General features: G+C 41.2%; 1 protein-coding gene across 1 annotated transcript; it reads right to left on the bottom strand.

Moving 5' to 3' along the window:
* Positions 1-317: 317 nt before the first annotated feature.
* Positions 318-3,515, bottom strand: LOC146517847 (zinc-binding protein A33-like). Its single transcript, XM_085160672.1, has one exon. It carries the CDS (start codon positions 3,296-3,298, stop codon positions 1,847-1,849), a length of 1,452 nt encoding a protein of 483 aa, XP_085016798.1. The 5' UTR covers positions 3,299-3,515; the 3' UTR covers positions 318-1,846.
* Between the last annotated feature and the right edge of the window lie 16,902 nt (positions 3,516-20,417).

The following is a 20,417-nucleotide window of genomic DNA, read 5'->3' as shown; positions in this document are numbered from 1 at the left end:
TAATTGTATTGTTTTTGTACTTTTGTTTACCACAGCATGAAAACATCTTTTGACTCATTGTTTATGTAAAAAGAGGTCGCTACAGTGAGTAGCTCCACCTGTTTAACCTGGCAGAGGATGCCCCCCCCCACCCCCCCACCCCCCGATGCAACAGCAAAGTGATTTGTGTCTCCTTCTGAGACTTAACCAGGGATCTAAAGTCCAATAAAAAACGGTATAAGACAAAATTATCTAAGGAGCTTGGAAAGAAAAAAGCATCTGGATCTCTTTATGTCGCTTGGAGACTCGAAGCTTCAGTTCCAGGGTCAATAAGGGAATGAGACAAAAGGATTTTTTTTTCTTGTGTGAAGTCAGCTGTTTAACATTGTTGTAACAGACTATTTGTATTGTGTTATTGATCAGTTTAAAAAACACTGCAGCTTAATTTAGGTGTTTTGTAAAAATCAGCTTTTATTGGATATATCTGATAATGTACTTTGTTCTTTGTTAAGCAAAGTAACACAACCCAAGCACTGTGGGGTTTTTATGCTTTTATTGTGCAGCTGTCTCATGTTATGTTTTCCTTAATATGGTCAATCAGCAATTTTTCACTGCTCTGACGTCAGTTTTCTTTTTTTCTTTTCTTTTTTGAATAAAAAATAGATGAAAGACATAAAATCCAAAATGTTCCTCATTGTGACAAATCGTAAATTATTTATTCAAGCATAACAAGTCCCCTAACTCAAGGGATGGCCCAGAGATGTGTTTGCACATAACAGACAACATAGTATAAATAAATTGTATCTTCGGGCACTTTTTTAAACAACAGTCTGCTGTATACACACATAATTACTTCAAATTTGTTTAGTTAAAGCTTAAAATTCCACATTTAAAAATTAAAACAGCAGCAGCAACATTACTGAAGCAGTGTGAGATCATACTGACTTTCAAGCTAATGGGAATTTTTTTTTTTTTTTAAAAGCTGTCTTTGCCTTATATGCTATATCTACACAGATGTTTGTAAATGTTTTAATTATATGTGCCAATTATTTTCCCAGCAAAATATAATAAAATGTGTGGTGGCTCAAGACTTTTGTACAATACCATCCTAAAATATATTAGTATAATTAATCCCATCCTTTTTTTTAAGCAGATTTCAGCAGTAAATATCAAAGACAGAAAATATCAAACAATTATCTTAGTCACGGCCTATATGCATATGTTCATATCTCCACCACCCGGTGTGCTTCTTGTGTACCTGACACAGTGATGTATTTCAGTGTGAAGGAACATGTTATATTTCTGTTTTCTCCTGAGAAGAATGAAGCAACGTTTTGCTGGTTTTGAAACCACTTTACAACTTTACATGGAAGTGATGAAGAGGCTGCCGCGTTAGTTCCTTCAAACAAATATATTTCCCAGAATCCAGTCTGTCTTTGTCCCTTTCTTAGACAAGACCCCGTCACCAGGCCAAGGGTTCAGTCCTCATCATTTCTGACTTCAAGATCACAATCTCTGAGTCAAAGCCCTCAGAGCCCAGCACAAGTGAACAGCTGACAGTCTTCTTAGAAAGGAAAATGATAAGCTGAAGTTGAGCTGAAGAGGCCAAAAATAAAAGTCTTTACACACAGCGCCCCCTGCTGTTCTGTAGACGCTCCTCACACTTGTATTCATGTCTGTTTTTTTCTTATTCCCAGATAAAGTTGTGTATGTGACTTTGTTGGGTGTATTTTATATTATATTGTTAAAATCTCAGCAGCAAATACCGTAGCTGAATATTTCTGTAACTGTATCTTCATGTTGTTAAAGAAACAAGAACTGCCTGGAAACAAATATGTACAGGATGAAGAGGATGTGTATCTTGCAACTATTTATGCTGGGACTTTTTACTGGTTTCAAAATGAGATCTAAAACCTGTTGATAGAGGAGTTATATGCTCGTCCACTTTCAAGATCACTGGTAATATCTTCACTGGTTCCTTGTAAGTCTCAACATAAGGAAACAGCTTCTCAGTGAAATTGTGTTCGAAGGTGTGTATGAGTGTGTTGGCATCCAGATCAAAGAATGAGAGCGTCCCACTGTCATACTCCAGCTGAACTCTGACCCTCTGCAGCTTCTTTACTGACAAAGCTTTATATGTATCTAGTCTTGTTTGTACTTTGTACTTTTCATCATGGAAACATAATTGCCAGAAACCTGACAGTGCTCGTACCTTTCTCTCATAAGACTCATTTATAACACCAATGTCCCAAACTCCCTCTTCTCCAACCTCAACATCCCAAATGTGAGTCCCTGAGTCGAAGCCCTCAGAGCCCACAGCAACTTTATAATAGTCAAACCTCTCTGGATTATCAGGAACCTTCTGTCTCCCTCCAAATGTCACATTGGTCAGATCTTCAGATATGATGAGTTGTGGATGAGCTGTGTTTGGATCCAGAATCACAGGAGTGTAGGAGACCATCTCCTTCATCTTATTCCAGATGTTGTAGGTCAGGTTGCCCAGGTGTTTGGCCACATCTATCAGAGTTCCTGAGACCAGCTGTGGAGCATCCAGCAGGGGGAGCTGCTTGACTCTGATCACTGCAGCCTTGTAGCTCTGGAGAAACTCGACGTCTTCAGCTCTCAGTTGCTCCTCTGTGGCTCTGATTGTTTCTGAAAGAGTTTTTATCTCTCTACTCAGAGACTCAGTCTTCTCCTCCATTTTTCTTAACTTCTGCTCTTCTTCCTGCCTCAGAGCAGCCAGCCTGGCCTTCTCTTCATTTTGTAGAAACTGCTGAAGCTTTTTAAACTCCTCCTTTATCTGCTTCTCTGTCTGCTGTGCCTGGACCTTTATATGTTTTGCTGTTTGATCAAAGTTTCCTTTGACTAGTTCAAACACCTTCAGTTTATCTTGTAAGGGCTTCAGGTGTTTCTGAAGCTCCTCTCTGTGATCCTGGGCGGCTTCTTCAATTGGGTTGAATCTGTGGTCTTTATGTGCTTTTGAATCTCGACAGACGACACACACCGGCTGCTGATGATCCAAACAGAAAAGTTTGAGTTTCTCATGGTGCAGACTGCAGAGAGGCTCAGACACTGCAGAAGGTTTTTTATCTCTCTGCAGTAAGAAAGCCTCACACAGGTTCTTTAACACCAAGTTACAGGTCAGATCATTTGACAGGTTTATCTTCTTACAAAGTGGGCAGTTGTGTTGTAGATTCTTGCTCCACCACGTCTGCAAACAGAATCGACAGAAGCTGTGGCTGCATGACAGGATGACAGGATCTCTATAGATGTCGTGGCAGACGGGACAGGAGAGATCCTTTTCCGACTGAGAAGCCATTTTGTCCTTGAGTGACAACAATGAAAACAACGAGGCGTCCACTCAAGAAGTTTCTTCAAACTTACTTTCACTTTTAGCTTTGACTTCTGTAAAACTTCTGTTTGTAACATGGAATCAGCAGCATCGTGTTGAAGTGTCAGTATCCTGATATTCCCTGTATTTCAGTGTTCACCGTATCCTTCTGTCGTTGAACTTCCTCTCTTTTTCAACAAAGAATCTAAATACATAGTTCAGAAAGTGAAAGTGTCACGGTGAATGTAATTTGACACCCACATGAATATGGATATGGTGGCCCTGAGGGTCCACACACAACTGCAACTCAAGACAGCAAAAGCAAATAGAAAAACTCAAAAAAGCACACAAAACACAATAGAAATAGGAAAAAGGAAAACAAATTAGAAAAAAAGAAAACGGAAATAGAAAAAAGGAAGTTAGAGATGGATGAATGAATATCACTTTACAGTCCCGCACAAACATCAGGATCAATTACACTAATGTTAATGTAAGTTCTGTTATTATGCTGCCTAAGCTGGTTCTGTTGGTGGTGCCCAGCCAAACCTGCATTTGTTTTAAGGAGAAACAAACTCAGTTCACTCGTTAAGGAATTGTAGTTTATTCACAGGACATTTGAACAGTGTACTAACTTAACCACTTTCTGCTTAAATTTAGCTCTCATGTCATTTAGTACCCCTAATCAGTAGCGGTTTTAGATACGGGCGACACGGGCGGTTGCCCGGGCGGCATCGTGGTGGGGGCGGCATCACGGGCATCGGTAAAAAAAAATAAAAAAAAAATGCTCGTACTCATGCTGCCCCGACGTCAGCCAGCGCATATTGTGAATGGCACAGGCACCAATCGGTTTTCTATCGCCCATTTGCTGGGAGTAAGGGCGCCCTCCATTTGCGAGGTGCGCCTGCTGCTTGCGGCACAAGGAGGAGAGGGCGGGGCGGCGGGGGATTCTCTGGTGGCTGGAGCAGCGTCTAATAACCAACTCGCAAAATAAAACAAAATAAAAACAAACAAACGAACACGAAAACACCAGACATCATGATACAGACTTATAATTTGCACCGATGTTTTTTTGAAATTCTGTACGCGAAAAGTGAGCGCGAGAGCCCTCGGTGCGCCTGCTTGCTGCTGAATTCAAAGTAAACTTTATTGTCATCTCCGCTACATAAGTCCAGTACATAGAGAGACGAGACGACGAGGCTCCAGTTACAGCAGTGCAAGTAAACCAACAATAAATATAAGAAGAGTAAGAAAATAAATATACACTTTAGGACTCGGGGTAAAGGGATCAATAACAATTTAAAATTTACAGATTGATGATTTAAAGTCTCACACACGACCCGTCGAAAGGGGAGGGGCTTCCAAATAGAGCACATTTCATTCATAATGTTGTAAATCCAAGCCCATTATGGATTCATGATTTGAATCCTGGGTTGTGTGAAATCCCAGAAATGCACCTTAGACAAAGTGAATCTGTGAACTAAGGTGTAGGTCTGTTAGGTTATGTTGTGGTGATCCTCGGGTTGGGGGATTTGTGTTCATACTGGAGTGCAAAATTAAAACCAATGGAAGATTGACAAGAAAAGTTCAAAGCTATCAGGTCCTCAGTTTAGAAAAAATAGAAAAGAAGATAAATGAGCAAAAGATACAGGTAAGCAGATGTGTGATTGGATAATGGCAGGTCATCCTGAAACAATCAGAATCAGAATCAGAAAACTTTATTAATCCCTAAGGAAATTATGTGAGTTACAGTTGCTCCAAGAAGAAATGGTAAAAATAGCAACAGTAACAGACTAAACTCCAAACAATACATTATGTTACAGATTTTAATATTAATTAGTCATTGTCAGTTGTTGATTTGTCCTGTTCTCATTTTATGACGAATTATGATGGCTGTTTGGTAGCCGTTTGCATACTATGCATACTCTCTCTCTCTCTTCATATGTGTGTGTGTACAACAGCTTTATGTTAATGTACAATCATTAATATGTTTTGTCTGTGTGTGTGTGTGTGTGTGTGTGCGTGTGTGGGTGGGTGGGTGGGGGGGGCGCCAGAGGGAGTGTTCGCCCAGGGCGCCAAACAGGCTAGGACCGCCACTGATGACACATGTCAGGTAAGTGCATGAACCAGTGAGACTGAGTACCGGGGGAGTTGACAAAAGGAATTAAGAAACAAAGGCCTAAACAGCAACCTGGAAATTAACTACATGAGCTAAACCTATTGATGGTGAGATGAAGCCTCATGAGGAACTGAAGCTTTTCATCCAACTCGTAGACTCATGGTTCGAAGCATTGTGATGATTCATTTGCTCTACTGCGCCATCAAGTGGATGATTCAAGTGAAACAGGCCCTTTGGTTATAATGATGTGATGTAAAAACCTCTAAACTGAATAAATAAATTGTTTTCATGTTTATTTATCCCGAATATTGTCTCAGTATGTCTGATACAAAAGAGAAAGTGGAAACTATCAGGACAGAGTTTTGGTATGATTGTGTAACTGTGTAATCATGCTTATGTACATCTGGGAAATAACACAAACTAGTGTGTGGTGCTTCACTTTCTAATAAACTAAAAGACAGAAATCAGATTATAGGATCTGCAGTGTTGTTTATTTATATTATGGTGCTTATCATTTGTGACATTTATTACTGTGTGCATACTTTATTAGGAGAGATGAGATTTAAAAAAAATCTTCCTTGCTGGTTCCATCGGAAATCCAATTCCACAACACAATGTGATGGGGGAAATCAGCTGTGTTTTGCTGCCCATTTTATTTTGCATCTGGCGCCTCAAACCGGCGAGCCACTTCCTGAATCAGTCACATGGTACGGACTGCCCACGAGGCCTCTAACGTCACTGCATACGTAATCAACGCAAGCCTCGATACGCGCTTCACAAAAAACTCCCCCGAGATTACCCGACACACGCTTCGAAGCTTCGACATACAGGACACATCGCTAGCTAAACTGAAACTAGAACACCAGTGAATACAAAATGATGCCATGGCAATTACTGAGAGGTGTTTTGGTGGTGCTGTCACTTGGCGTTTTCTCTCTCTGCGGTAGAGTATCACTTCCTGTTCCTGTTCAAACACAGACAGTGTTGTTTTTGAGTAGCTTATCTGCTTAGCAATTTAATTAAAAACTTTTACATTCTTTTTCATAATACAATCTTCACGTGCTTCATCTGAAGCACACTTTCTGTGTACTCACTACCGAATTTATAGCCAAAGTATTTACTCACTGTTTCGCTAGCTTAGCTTAGCTTAGCTCGTAGCCGACTCGCTAGCACCATGGCTACTTCACCTGTCCTTTCTGCACATTCCTGCTCATTGTGTCAGATGTTTAGTTACTCCCTGGTATCTTTTAGCAGTAATGACACTTGTAACAAATGTAGCATATGTGCAGCTCTGGAGGCCAGGATTACTGAATTGGAGACTCGGCTTCGCACCCTTGATTCACCCGTAGCTAGCCAGGCCCCTGTAGCATCCCACTTTGGATGGAGCAGCTGTCATTTCTAGAAATATGGACAAATTTATTAAACCCCCCAAAATATGACTATCCAGGGTTGGGACCTAGGCAGTATCATTAGAAGACATAGCATACATTTTCACTGCTATGAAGATGACACCCAGCTCTATCTGAAGCCAGATAACACACACCAATTAGTTCAACTGCAGGAATGTCTTAAAGACATAAAGACCTGGATGGCCGCTAACTTTCTGCTTCTTAATTCAGATCAAACTGAGGTTATTGTACTCGGCCCTGAAAATCTTTGAAATATGGCAACTAACCAGATTCTTACTCTGGATGGCATTACCTTGGCCTCCAGTAACATTTGTGAGGAATCGTGCAGTTGGTATTGACCAATGAATGTCCTTCAACGCACATATTAAACAAATATGTAAGACTGCTTTCTTCCATTTGTGCAACATCTCTAAAGTTAGAAATATCCTGTCTCAGAGTGACGCTGAAAAACTAGTTCATGCATTTATAACTTCCAGGCTGGACTACTGCAATTCATTATTATCAGGAAGTCATAAAGACGCCCTGAAAAGCCTTCAGTTAATCCAAAATGCTGCAGCAAGAGTCCTGACAGGGACTAGAAAGAGAGAGCAGATTTCTCCTGTTTTGGCTTCCCTTCATTGGCTTCCTGTTAAATCCAGAATTGAATTCAAAATCCTGCTCCTCACATACAAGGTCTTAAATAATCAGGCCCCATCTTATCTTAATAACCTTGTAGTACCATATCACCCTATTAGAGCACTTCACTCTCACACTGCAGGCCTACTTGTTGTTCCTAGAGTATTTAAAAGTAGAATGGGAGGCAGAGCCTGCAGTTTTCAGGCCCCTCTTCTGTGGAACCAGCTTCCAGTTTGGATTCAGGAGACAGACACTATCTCTACTTTTAAGATTAGGCTTCAAACTTTCCCTTTTGCTAAAGCATATAGTTAGGGCTGGACCAGGTGACCCTGAATCCTCCCTTAGTTATGCTGCAATAGATGTAGGCTGCCGGGAGATTCCCATGATGCATTGAGTTTTTCCTTTCCAGTCACCTTTCTCACTCACTATGTATTAATAGACTTCTCTGCATTGAATCATATCTGTTATTAACCTCTGTCTCTCTTCCACAGCATGTCTTTATCCTGTCTTCCTTCTCTCACCCCAACCGGTCGCAGCAGATGGCCCCGCCCCTCCCTGAGCCTGGTTCTGCTGGAGGTTTCTTCCTGTTAAAAGGGAGTTTTTCCTTCCCACTGTCGCCAAAGTGCTTGCTCATAGGGGGTCATATGATTGATGGGTTTTTCTCTGTATCTGTTATTGTACGATCTACTGTACAATATAAAGCACCTTGAGGCGACTGTTGTTGTGATTTGGCGCTATATATATAAAATTGAATGAATACATTAAAACCCACACACTGGGTCACACGACCCAGTACAGTGACAAACTGTCTATTTATGTGTGTTTTTTTCTTAATCTCTACAGCTGGATCAGCTGCACTTCATGAAAAGGCAGTGATGCGCCGGAAAGTATCTGACCCTCCTCTACAGGGAATGATCGACAAAGATGGAGGGCTTATCATTCCGAAGGAGGGAAATTACTTTGTTTACTCCAAAGTTCCCTTCAGTGACAGTGGTGTGTTTCAGCACTCTGTTACACTTTCCAGCAAAAAGTCTTTAAAAAACGTACCACTCTTGCGATCGAGAAAACACCTCACAGCGAGCAAAGAAAGCGGATCAGACAGTTTTCTGAGTGGAATTTTTCATCTTAATGAACATGACAGAATTTTTGTGACTGTAAACAATATCTCAAAGATTGTACAAAATAACACTTATTTTGGTGCAGTTATGCTCTAAATCCCACAGATGGACAAAATTATGTTATTTTTACAGCTTTTGTTTTCTGTGCAGCTTAATATCAGCAGGACGGGATTTTTGCGTTGTTTTAAAGTTTACTCAAATGTAGATGAATTGTTTAGTCAAAACAAATAATTTCTGCTTGTGCTTGTTACACTTTTCTCCTGATGTTTAATTTGCTTTTCATGATGCCTGCAGTTCCTCTGTAAATGAATCTGCACAAGAATGAAATACGCTGGTAAATATGTTTGGATTAGTTAAACTGTTTTTCTCTATTTTTAAATTTCATTTTAATGCTTCCCTATTGTACAGTTTTCATTTCTTCTTTTTATAATAATCGTATTGTTTTTGTACTTTGTTTACCACAGCATGAAAACATCTTTTGACTGATTGTTTATGTAAAAAGAGGTCGCTACAGTGAGTAGCTCCACCTGTTGGAGACTCAAAGCTTCAGTTCTAGGGTCAATAATGGATTGAGACAAAAAAAAAAAAATTTCTTGTTGTCTGAAGTCAGCTGTTTAACATTGTTGTAACAGACTATTTGTATTGTGTTATTGATCAGTTTAAAAAACACTGCAGCTTAATTTAGGTGTTTTGTAAAAATCAGTTGTTATTGGATATATCTGATAATGTACTTTGTTCTTTGTTAAGCAAAGTAACACAACCCAAGCACTGTGGGGTTTTTATGGTTTTATTGTGCAGCTGTCTCATGTTATGTTTTTCTTAATATGGTCAATCAGCAATTTTTCACTGCTCTGACCTCAGTTTTCTTTTTTTCTTTTCTTTCTTGAATAAAAAATAGATGAAAGACATAAAATCCAAAATGTTCCTCATTGTGACAAATCGTAAATTATTTATTCAAGCATAAAAAAGTCCCCTAACTCAAGGGATGGCCCAAAGGTGTGTTTGCACATAACAGACAACATAGTATAGATAAAGTGTATCTTCGGGCACTTTTTTAAACAACAGTCTGATATATACGCACATAATTACTTCAAATTTGTTTAGTTAAAGCTTAAAATTCCACATTTAAAAATTAAAACAGCAAAATTACTGAAGCAGTGTGAAATCATACCGACTTTCAAACTAATGAGAATTATTTTTTTAAAAAGCTGTCTTTGCCTCTACACAGATGTTTGTAAATGTTTTAATAATATGTGCCAATTATTTTCCCAGCAAAATCGAATAAAATGTTCAGTCGCTCAAGACTTTTGCACAATTCTATCCTAAAATATATTAGTATAATTAGTCCCATCGTTTGTTTATTTTTTTTAAATCAGATTTCAGCAGTAAATATCAAAGACAGAAGATATCAAACAATTATCTTAGTCACGGCCTATATGCATATGTTCATATCTCCACCACCCGGTGTGCTTCTTGTGTACCTGACACAGTGATGTATTTCAGTGTGAAGGAACATGTTATATTTCTGTTTTCTCCTGAGAAGAATGAAGCAACGTTTTGCTGGTTTTGAAACCAAACCCAAAACCTGATGATAAAGGGGTCATGAGACTCTTTGAGTGAGGGGTGATTTCTTCTGTGGTTCATGCTTTGGTTTCAGTGTATTGTTGTGTTCATACTTTTTGGAAGGAATCTCAGAAAAAAGGTATGTCTCTTTAAAAAGGATTTATTTTGCTTTTTGCAGTTGAAAGTTTACACAGCGCTGCGGACTTCTATGTAAACCAACAGCATGTTTGACAAAAAGGATGACCCTCAAACGGGCTGTACAACATTATATAGTGAGACAAAAACATCGATTATAACAGCTAACTTCCTCCTGCATGGATGTAATCTTGGTGTCTGCTCCGAAGCATCCTCATATCTCCATGACCTCATCTGGTATCTGCTCCCTCCTCTGTAAGAGACAGAAAACCTAAACACCTCTCTGCCTAGCCTTGATAATCTAATGCTATTATCCATTGTTCTTCTAGTGATTCAAAGTTGGTTTAGAAAATCATATTCAGAACTCTCTGACCCAAAGACTTATTCTAATCATAATCTATGTGTGTAAGCGTGTGTAGAGGAATTTCTTTCACTAAGGTATTAATCACATTATTTCATTGTTTTAACATGTCTGACACTCATACTTAAGACAAATGGTAGGGGGTGTAGCAAAGATGTTGGGGGGAAAACAGGAACTCCAGAGGACCAGTCTTTTGTCTCTTGAGGACTCTGGGAAGTAGCAAGGGAGTGTGAACTTTAAGGTGTGAAACAGCTGTGTACTGCCTTTTGTTCCTGGAGAAGGTATTTAACTGAGAGGTTGACTTTGGCTCAGTGAGACTCTGCTGACCGTCTGTCCCGCGGCCATGGGGGCTCCACAAGCTTGGTTGTATGTTCTGTGCATGGGAATAAAAGAATGTTAGCTACCGCTCACCGCTCGTCTGCAGACTTTATTTAAGTGGAAAAACTTCCACAACAAAATGGCGCTGCGAGCAGGGTGGTCCGTGTGGTCGCTGAACAACGGTTCCGTGGACGGGCTGATCACCCCTGAGGGAAAAGGTACCTTTGTCCTACCAGCTGTTGAAGCGAAGGAAATGGAGGAGTCACGGAGCCGTGTGTTTCAGTCACCACCGAGATCATCGATTTTGAGGGGACTTCTGCAGATGGGTGAGTTGTAGCTAACTTGTATACAGTCATGGAGAGTTTTTTTGTCTGGCCGAGGGGGGGAACGCTGGCCGACCCCGGAGTTCGAGTCTCCGGGAGGAAAACCTGGTGGTTTGAGGCCCCAGGCTTGTGTTGGGTACGGCTCATCACAAGGACAGTGGCTCGCGCACGTTGTTGGGGAGAAGCCGGCCCAGACCTGTGTTCGGTCCAAGTACGTCACAGGAACGGCGGTTCGGGTACACTGTCGGGATCCATCTCTGTGTACTATAGTGCACGGAGTGGCGGTGTTCGTTCCTTGGTCCGTAGAAGGCAAGGGCCTCACGGGGGACGCCTCGTGTAGTAAAATGGGATCTAGATCCAGTAGATCGGCAGACGTTCCACCAGGCGGCCAGAGACAAAACTCAATACGTGACTGTGGTAAGAATTGAGTAAATGTGTGGTGTGTAAGATTGCAGAGAATGGTTGTGTGGGAAAAGTTGATGTGTGTGTAAAAATACAGTGAGAAACGGGGTTACAAAATGTTGAAAATGGGGAACAAAAACAAAAAAAAAAAAAAAAGAGAGAGGAGTGTAGAAATGTGTGTAACAGTTGTTTCCAACTAGAGGGAGAAGGTGGTACTGCAGGCCACCAGCTCCCCTAGGGTGGACACACACGAAAATTTTTTTTTAGCAGAATTGTTGATAAAATAAGCAAATAGGAAGAGGGTTTGGTGTTTTTCAACGTAGAACAACTACAATCTCTCTGGGTTTTTAAGAAAGGGGAGTTCAGAACCAGAGAGGGGAGAGGTGTTGTTTTAAGCAATGAGAAGAATGATCAAAATGTTTCAGTGTGTCACTTGCAGGTGAAGAGCAGACGCGGATCAATTTTCCACATGCAGCAGTCGGAAGAAAATTATAGGTTAACACCATTAGAAACACTCAAGCCAAGCTTTGGCTAAATTGTTTTACAGCTTAACTTCCATGTGTTTGTCACCCTGAGAACACAAGCTCCAAGAATCTCTCCCTGAAGACAAGAAATGCAGTTCCAGAACAACGAGATGGATCTCAAGAGCTCACAGCAGCATCCTGAGCAGTGAAGAAAAGGTCCAGCAGCAACAGCTGTGCAAGACAGCGACAGCAAGGAGAAAAATGGCATCATCATGACTGGATGGATGGATGTGCATTTCCAACGAGCTGCAACTTCACTGTGTGAATGGACTTTTGAAAAGACTGCATGAGTTGGACATTTGCCACTTTCGGCGCAAAAATGGCAAAATGAGACCGTGGAAAACACAGGACAAAGCTGAAAGACAACTGACTCTCACTGAACTGCTGCAAGGGGGAGAGATGAGATGAGACCACAGTCAAAGGAGAAGGGGACAACATGGAGGAAGGCTGTTGTAGTGTGGGAATGAAATTTGGGTTTAGGAAAATTGGGAAGGAAAAAACGACTGCCTTGCGTGGAGAATTGAAAAGTGTCTGGAGCACCGCAAAGAGGAGAGGTACACAAAAAATAACACAAACAGAAAAATGCATTAATCCTACTAACACAAACACACATGCAATGAAGCTCATGAAGACCAAATAGCATTTTAAGCGTTTCTGTTACCATCATCTTGTCCGGTTCACTTAGTGGGTTAAGAAGTGATACATAGACTAGTGAACTAGCATTATTTTTGGGGAAGGATGATTGAATCATTGCAGGGGTGAACAGAGTGCTGCGGGAGGGTCAGATGAGTGGGGACTAATAGATTATTGAGTTTCTGGTTTCTGATGTGTGAGGGAGGTCTTATCGTGACACACATCTGGGTACATGGGGAAAACAAAACTCATTATCTGATAGAATATTGTTGTTGTGTGAGGTGTGTGACTGGTGGATGAAAGTTTTGGGGATTTACTGATGCATTTTCTTTTGGTACCACTTTGAACCTGCCAATTAGTTTTGGTTTTTTTTATCATTCTAAGGGAGTATGCTTAGACAACTTCTAAACTAGGCCTTCATATTTTTTGATTTTTAACAGTGCACTGAGATTTTTGTTTTGGCAATTTTCTCTTTTTCAAGCAGGCCTGCAAGATCAGAAACGAAAGCGCTATACAACATGTTGATCAATCGCAAGTGAGCTTCTCCAAAATTAAAATGGGCTCGGGAGAAAGCCACTTATTTGGGACAATCAGAAAACAAGTCCCTGGCAAAAAGGATTCCGCGAGGTAATCCAGTCTAAATTCTTTCTTTTTCTTTTTTTTGAACTGACGTCATTGCTGGCAGTAGAAACTTATTGCGACACAAGAGGTTCTGCTATCAGCAATAAACACGGGGATTGACTGGAGTGACAAAAACTTGACTGACTTGACACCAATATTCAAGATTGCACCTCCACCCAGAGAGACAAAAGGGTGGATGTATATATGTATGTTTCTTTTTACAGGAGCAGAAAGGTGACAGCAATGGGTTGCATGGGCTTTTGAGCCGTGCTGACTTAACCTTTTAATTGCCACTTTCTGTGTCTTTGTGAATTTACCAGCGGTGTGTTATTCATGACCTTGTATTGTTTACAGTGCAGAGGTCACTGTGAGAAAGTCTGCATACAGACGCGCTGCGCTAACATCTATATCACTTTTTCCACAGCAGAGGGTTAATCATATGATCTAATCACATGATTTACAGCAGGACACACCACTGGCTAATGTTTTTTCTTACAATAGGGCCTGGAGTAAAGCTACTTCAGGGGAGAAGCCCTGAGAATTTTTAAGAGACAATGCACAACTTTATTGTGTATGTCTAATTGCGATAAGCTAACATAGGGCAAAAGAGGGTTTTTCCGGGGAAGTTTTCATTTTTAAATTGCAGGAACCATGACATGAGGGATATGGAAGGATTGACTGAGGCGCAGATGCAAACTGTGACTAGGAGACAACACTTCAAGTGGACCAGTGAGAAGCAGGGACCATCTGCAGGACAACAGACAAACGACAGTGGGTTTTCCAAAGGATTGTCACGAGGAGATTTTGAACAGCAAAATCTTAAAAATAAAATGAAAGAGTTTCGTCGTTGACGCTGAGGAAGACAACTAAGGTGTACGACGTGCTCTGCCTTAAATCTACAGCTGCGTTGGAACAGAAATCGAGGGATGCAGAGAGCGTGCTAAGCTCCAAAAGTGACAGCGCAAGGAAGATCAGCGTTGGAATTATGACTCTGTAAATGGCACAGACACCAGGAGCCATAACTGTGACAGAGACTGACCACCTAATGCTGTTTCACTTTGCCATGCAAAGTACTTTGACACTCTGGGAAAGACCTTTCCTCTGTATCATTGTTGTTTCCATTTGCATGTGAGAGCTTAGATTGTGGGGAAGATTAAAGATGAACAAAGGGTGGTGGGAGAACAGTGAAGTGAGGATACACAGTGTGAAACTCCTTTAAGTGTACAATAATGTTGATGTAATATACAGAATGTCAGGAAAGAAATTCTGGTTTAATGTGATTCTTGATTTTAGAATCAAAGGGTGGGATTGTAGAGGAATTTCTTTCACTAAGGTATTAATCACATTATTTCATTGTTTTAACATGTCTGACACTCATACTTAAGACAAATGGTAGGGGGTGTAGCAAGATGTTGGGGGAAAACAGGAACTCCAGAGGACCAGTCTTTTGTCTCTTGAGGACTCTGGGAAGTAGCAAGGGAGTGTGAACTTTAAGGTGTGAAACAGCTGTGTACTGCCTTTTGTTCCTGGAGAAGGTATTTAACTGAGAGGTTGACTTTGGCTCAGTGAGACTCTGCTGACCGTCTGTCCCGCGGCCATGGGGGCTCCACAAGCTTGGTTGTATGTTGTGTGCATGGAATAAAAGAATGTTAGCTACCGCTCACCGCTCGTCTGCAGACTTTATTTAAGTGGAAAAACTTCCACAACAAAATGGCGCTGCGAGCAGGGTGGTCCGTGTGGTCGCTGAACAACGGTTCCGTGGACGGGCTGATCACCCCTGAGGGAAAAGGTACCTTTGTCCTACCAGCTGTTGAAGCGAAGGAAATGGAGGAGTCACGGAGCCGTGTGTTTCAGTCACCACCGAGATCATCGATTTTGAGGGGACTTCTGCAGATGGGTGAGTTGTAGCTAACTTGTATACAGTCATGGAGAGTTTTTTGTCTGGCCGAGGGGGGGAACGCTGGCCGACCCCGGAGTTCGAGTCTCCGGGAGGAAAACCTGGTGGTTTGAGGCCCCAGGCTTGTGTTGGGTACGGCTCATCACAAGGACAGTGGCTCGCGCACGTTGTTGGGGAGAAGCCGGCCCAGACCTGTGTTCGGTCCAAGTACGTCACAGGAACGGCGGTTCGGGTACACTGTCGGGATCCATCTCTGTGTACTATAGTGCACGGAGTGGCGGTGTTCGTTCCTTGGTCCGTAGAAGGCAAGGGCCTCACGGGGGACGCCTCGTGTAGTAAAATGGGATCTAGATCCAGTAGATCGGCAGACGTTCCACCAGGCGGCCAGAGACAAAACTCAATACGTGACTGTGGTAAGAATTGAGTAAATGTGTGGTGTGTAAGATTGCAGAGAATGGTTGTGTGGGAAAAGTTGATGTGTGTGTAAAAATACAGTGAGAAACGGGGTTACAAAATGTTGAAAATGGGGAGCAAAAACAAAAAAAAAAAAAAAAGAGAGAGGAGTGTAGAAATGTGTGTAACAGTTGTTTCCAACTAGAGGGAGAAGGTGGTACTGCAGGCCACCAGCTCCCCTAGGGTGGACACACACGAAAATTTTTTTTTAGCAGAATTGTTGATAAAATAAGCAAATAGGAAGAGGGTTTGGTGTTTTTCAACGTAGAACAACTACAATCTCTCTGGGTTTTTAAGAAAGGGGAGTTCAGAACCAGAGAGGGGAGAGGTGTTGTTTTAAGCAATGAGAAGAATGATCAAAATGTTTCAGTGTGTCACTTGCAGGTGAAGAGCAGACCTGGATCAATTTTCCACATGCAGCAGTCGGAAGAAAATTATAGGTTAACACCATTAGAAACACTCAAGCCAAGCTTTGGCTAAATTGTTTTACAGCTTAACTTCCACGTGTTTGTCACCCTGAGAACACAAGCTCCAAGAATCTCTCCCTGAAGACAAGAAATGCAGTTCCAGAACAACGAGATGGATCTCAAGAGCTCACAGCAGCATCCTGAGCAGTGAAGAAAAGGTCCAGCAGCAACAGCTGTGCAAGACAGCGACAGCAAGGAGAAAAATGGCATCATCATGACTGGATGGATGGATGTGCATTTCCAACGAGCTGCAACTTCACTGTGTGAATGGACTTTTGAAAAGACTGCATGAGTTGGACATTTGCCACTTTCGGCGCAAAAATGGCAAAATGAGACCGTGGAAAACACAGGACAAAGCTGAAAGACAACTGACTCTCACTGAACTGCTGCAAGGGGGAGAGATGAGATGAGACCACAGTCAAAGGAGAAGGGGACAACATGGAGGAAGGCTGTTGTAGTGTGGGAATGAAATTTGGGTTTAGGAAAATTGGGAAGGAAAAAACGACTGCCTTGCGTGGAGAATTGAAAAGTGTCTGGAGCACCGCAAAGAGGAGAGGTACACAAAAAATAACACAAACAGAAAAATGCATTAATCCTACTAACACAAACACACATGCAATGAAGCTCATGAAGACCAAATAGCATTTTAAGCGTTTCTGTTACCATCATCTTGTCCGGTTCACTTAGTGGGTTAAGCAGTGATACATAGACTAGTGAACTAGTATTATTTTTGGGGAAGGATGATTGAATCATTGCAGGGGTGAACAGAATGCTGCGGGAGGGTCAGATGAGTGGGGACTAATAGATTATTGAGTTTCTGGTTTCTGATGTGTGAGGGAGGTCTTATCGTGACACACATCTGGGTACATGGGGAAAACAAAACTCATTATCTGATAGAATATTGTTGTTGTGTGAGGTGTGTGACTGGTGGATGAAAGTTTTGGGGATTTACTGATGCATTTTCTTTTGGTACCACTTTGAACCTGCCAATTAGTTTTGGTTTTTTTTATCATTCTAAGGGAGTACGCTTAGACAACTTCTAAACTAGGCCTTCATATTTTTTTGATTTTTAACAGTGCACTGAGATTTTTGTTTTGGCAATTTTCTCTTTTTCAAGCAGGCCTGCAAGATCAGAAACGAAAGCGCTATACAACATGTTGAACAATCGCAAGTGAGCTTCTCCAAAATTAAAATGGGCTCGGGAGAAAGCCACTTATTTGGGACAATCAGAAAACAAGTCCCTGGCAAAAAGGATTCCGCGAGGTAATCCAGTCTAAATTCTTTCTTTTTCTTTTTTTTGAACTGACGTCATTGCTGGCAGTAGAAACTTATTGCGACACAAGAGGTTCTGCTATCAGCAATAAACACGGGGATTGACTGGAGTGACAAAAACTTGACTGACTTGACACCAATATGCAAGATTGCACCTCCACCCAGAGAGACAAAAGGGTGGATGTATATATGTATGTTTCTTTTTACAGGAGCAGAAAGGTGACAGCAACATCCTGGGTTGCATGGGCTTTTGAGCCGTGCTGACTTAACCTTTTAATTGCCACTTTCTGTGTCTTTGTGAATTTACCAGCGGTGTGTTATTCATGACCTTGTATTGTTTACAGTGCAGAGGTCACTGTGAGAAAGTGTGCATACAGACGCGCTGCGCTAACATCTATATCACTTTTTCCACAGCAGAGGGTTAATCATATGATCTAATCACATGATTTACAGCAGGACACACCACTGGCTAATGTTTTTTCTTACAATAGGGCCTGGAGTAAAGCTACTTCAGGGGAGAAGCCCTGAGAATTTTTAAGAGACAATGCACAACTTTATTGTGTATGTCTAATTGCGATAAGCTAACATAGGGCAAAAGAGGGTTTTTCCGGGGAAGTTTTCATTTTTAAATTGCAGGAACCATGACATGAGGGATATGGAAGGATTGACTGAGGCGCAGATGCAAACTGTGACTAGGAGACAACACTTCAAGTGGACCAGTGAGAAGCAGGGACCATCTGCAGGACAACAGACAAACGACAGTGGGTTTTCCAAAGGATTGTCACGAGGAGATTTTGAACAGCAAAATCTTAAAAATAAAATGAAAGAGTTTCGTCGTTGACGCTGAGGAAGACAACTAAGGTGTACGACGTGCTCTGCCTTAAATCTACAGCTGCGTTGGAACAGAAATCGAGGGATGCAGAGAGCGTGCCAAGCTCCAAAAGTGACAGCGCAAGGAAGATCAGCGTTGGAATTATGACTCTGTAAATGGCACAGACACCAGGAGCCATAACTGTGACAGAGACTGACCACCTAATGCTGTTTCACTTTGCCATGCAAAGTACTTTGACACTCTGGGAAAGACCTTTCCTCTGTATCATTGTTGTTTCCATTTGCATGTGAGAGCTTAGATTGTGGGGAAGATTAAAGATGAACAAAGGGTGGTGGGAGAACAGTGAAGTGAGGATACACAGTGTGAAACTCCTTTAAGTGTACAATAATGTTGATGTAATATACAGAATGTCAGGAAAGAAATTCTGGTTTAATGTGATTCTTGATTTTAGAATCAAAGGGTGGGATTGTAGAGGAATTTCTTTCACTAAGGTATTAATCACATTATTTCATTGTTTTAACATGTCTGACACTCATACTTAAGACAAATGGTAGGGGGTGTAGCAAAGATGTTGGGGGGAAAACAGGAACTCCAGAGGACCAGTCTTTTGTCTCTTGAGGACTCTGGGAAGTAGCAAGGGAGTGTGAACTTTAAGGTGTGAAACAGCTGTGTACTGCCTTTTGTTCCTGGAGAAGGTATTTAACTGAGAGGTTGACTTTGGCTCAGTGAGACTCTGCTGACCGTCTGTCCCGCGGCCATGGGGGCTCCACAAGCTTGGTTGTATGTTGTGTGCATGGGAATAAAAGAATGTTAGCTACCGCTCACCGCTCGTCTGCAGACTTTATTTAAGTGGAAAAACTTCCACAACACGTGTTTGCAATTACCCCTCTGCACTCTAAGTCATTTCCTACAATATATCAGTCCGGACAGTAAAGCCGAACAAAGCTTATGACCTTCAGAAGACTGAGCACCAACTCATTATGAGAACATTTGCAGTAAATGTATGAAAATGATTATAACCACCTAATTTAGTAAAATAAATCAAACATTTTCAATCACAACAGTGTGGAAACAACTTCTCTGTGAAACTGAGCTTGAAGGCATGTAGGTGTGTGTTAATGTTCACATCAAAGAATGAGAGCATCTCTCTGTTACAGTCCAGCTAACCTCCCACCCTCTGGACCTTCTTCACTGAAACAAATATACATGGAAGTGATGAAGAGGCTGCCGCGTTAGTTCCTTCAAACAAATATATTTCCCAGAATCCAGTCTGTGTTTGTCCCTTTCTTAGACAAGACCAAGGCCAAGGGTTCAGTCCTCATCATTTCTGACTTCAAGATCACAATCTCTGAGTCAAAGCCCTCAGAGCCCAGCACAAGTGAACAGCTGACAGTCTTCTTAGAAAGGAAAACAAAAAGTTGAAGTTGAGCTGAAGAGGCCAAAAATAAAAGTCTTTACACACAACAGATTATTGAAGACAGTTTAGCAGTTTAATAAAACTGACATTTTTTTTTCCCAATTTCCCAGTTTGGCAAAATCACTTTTTAAAATAATTGTGGAGGCTTTAAACTCAGTGCTTGTTAGGCATAAACATGTAGGTGGAACTACCTACATTATTATATTCAGCTGCATCTAATGGTTGAAGAGCGCCCCCTGCTGTTCTGTAGACGCTCCTCATTCTTATGTTCATGTCTGTTTTTTTTTTATTCCCAGATAAAGTTGTGCATGTGAGTTTGTTGGGTGTATTTTATATGATATTGTTAAAATTCAAATCTCAGCAGAAAATACCGTAGCTGAATATTTCTGTAATGGTATCTTCATGTTGTAAAAGAAACAAGAACTTCAAATACAAAACTGCAGCTCAGACTTGATCAATCGTTTGTATCTTGTACAACAGGTCACATTTTAACTTTAGGACAAAAAACCATGATAGTTTTTCTCAAACGGCAAATTTATTTCCTAGTAGCTAGAAAAAGAAGAAAGAATCATTCAGAAATCAGATCTTAAAATAGGACAAACAATGAATAAGTGAAAAATCTGTGAAAGCA

The sequence above is a fragment of the Neolamprologus multifasciatus genome, chromosome 5 (assembly GCF_963576455.1).
Source record: "Neolamprologus multifasciatus chromosome 5, fNeoMul1.2, whole genome shotgun sequence".
Taxonomy (NCBI): domain Eukaryota; kingdom Metazoa; phylum Chordata; class Actinopteri; order Cichliformes; family Cichlidae; genus Neolamprologus; species Neolamprologus multifasciatus.
Note: the sequence above shows the minus strand (reverse complement) of the source record. Positions and strands in the feature narration are given on the sequence as shown.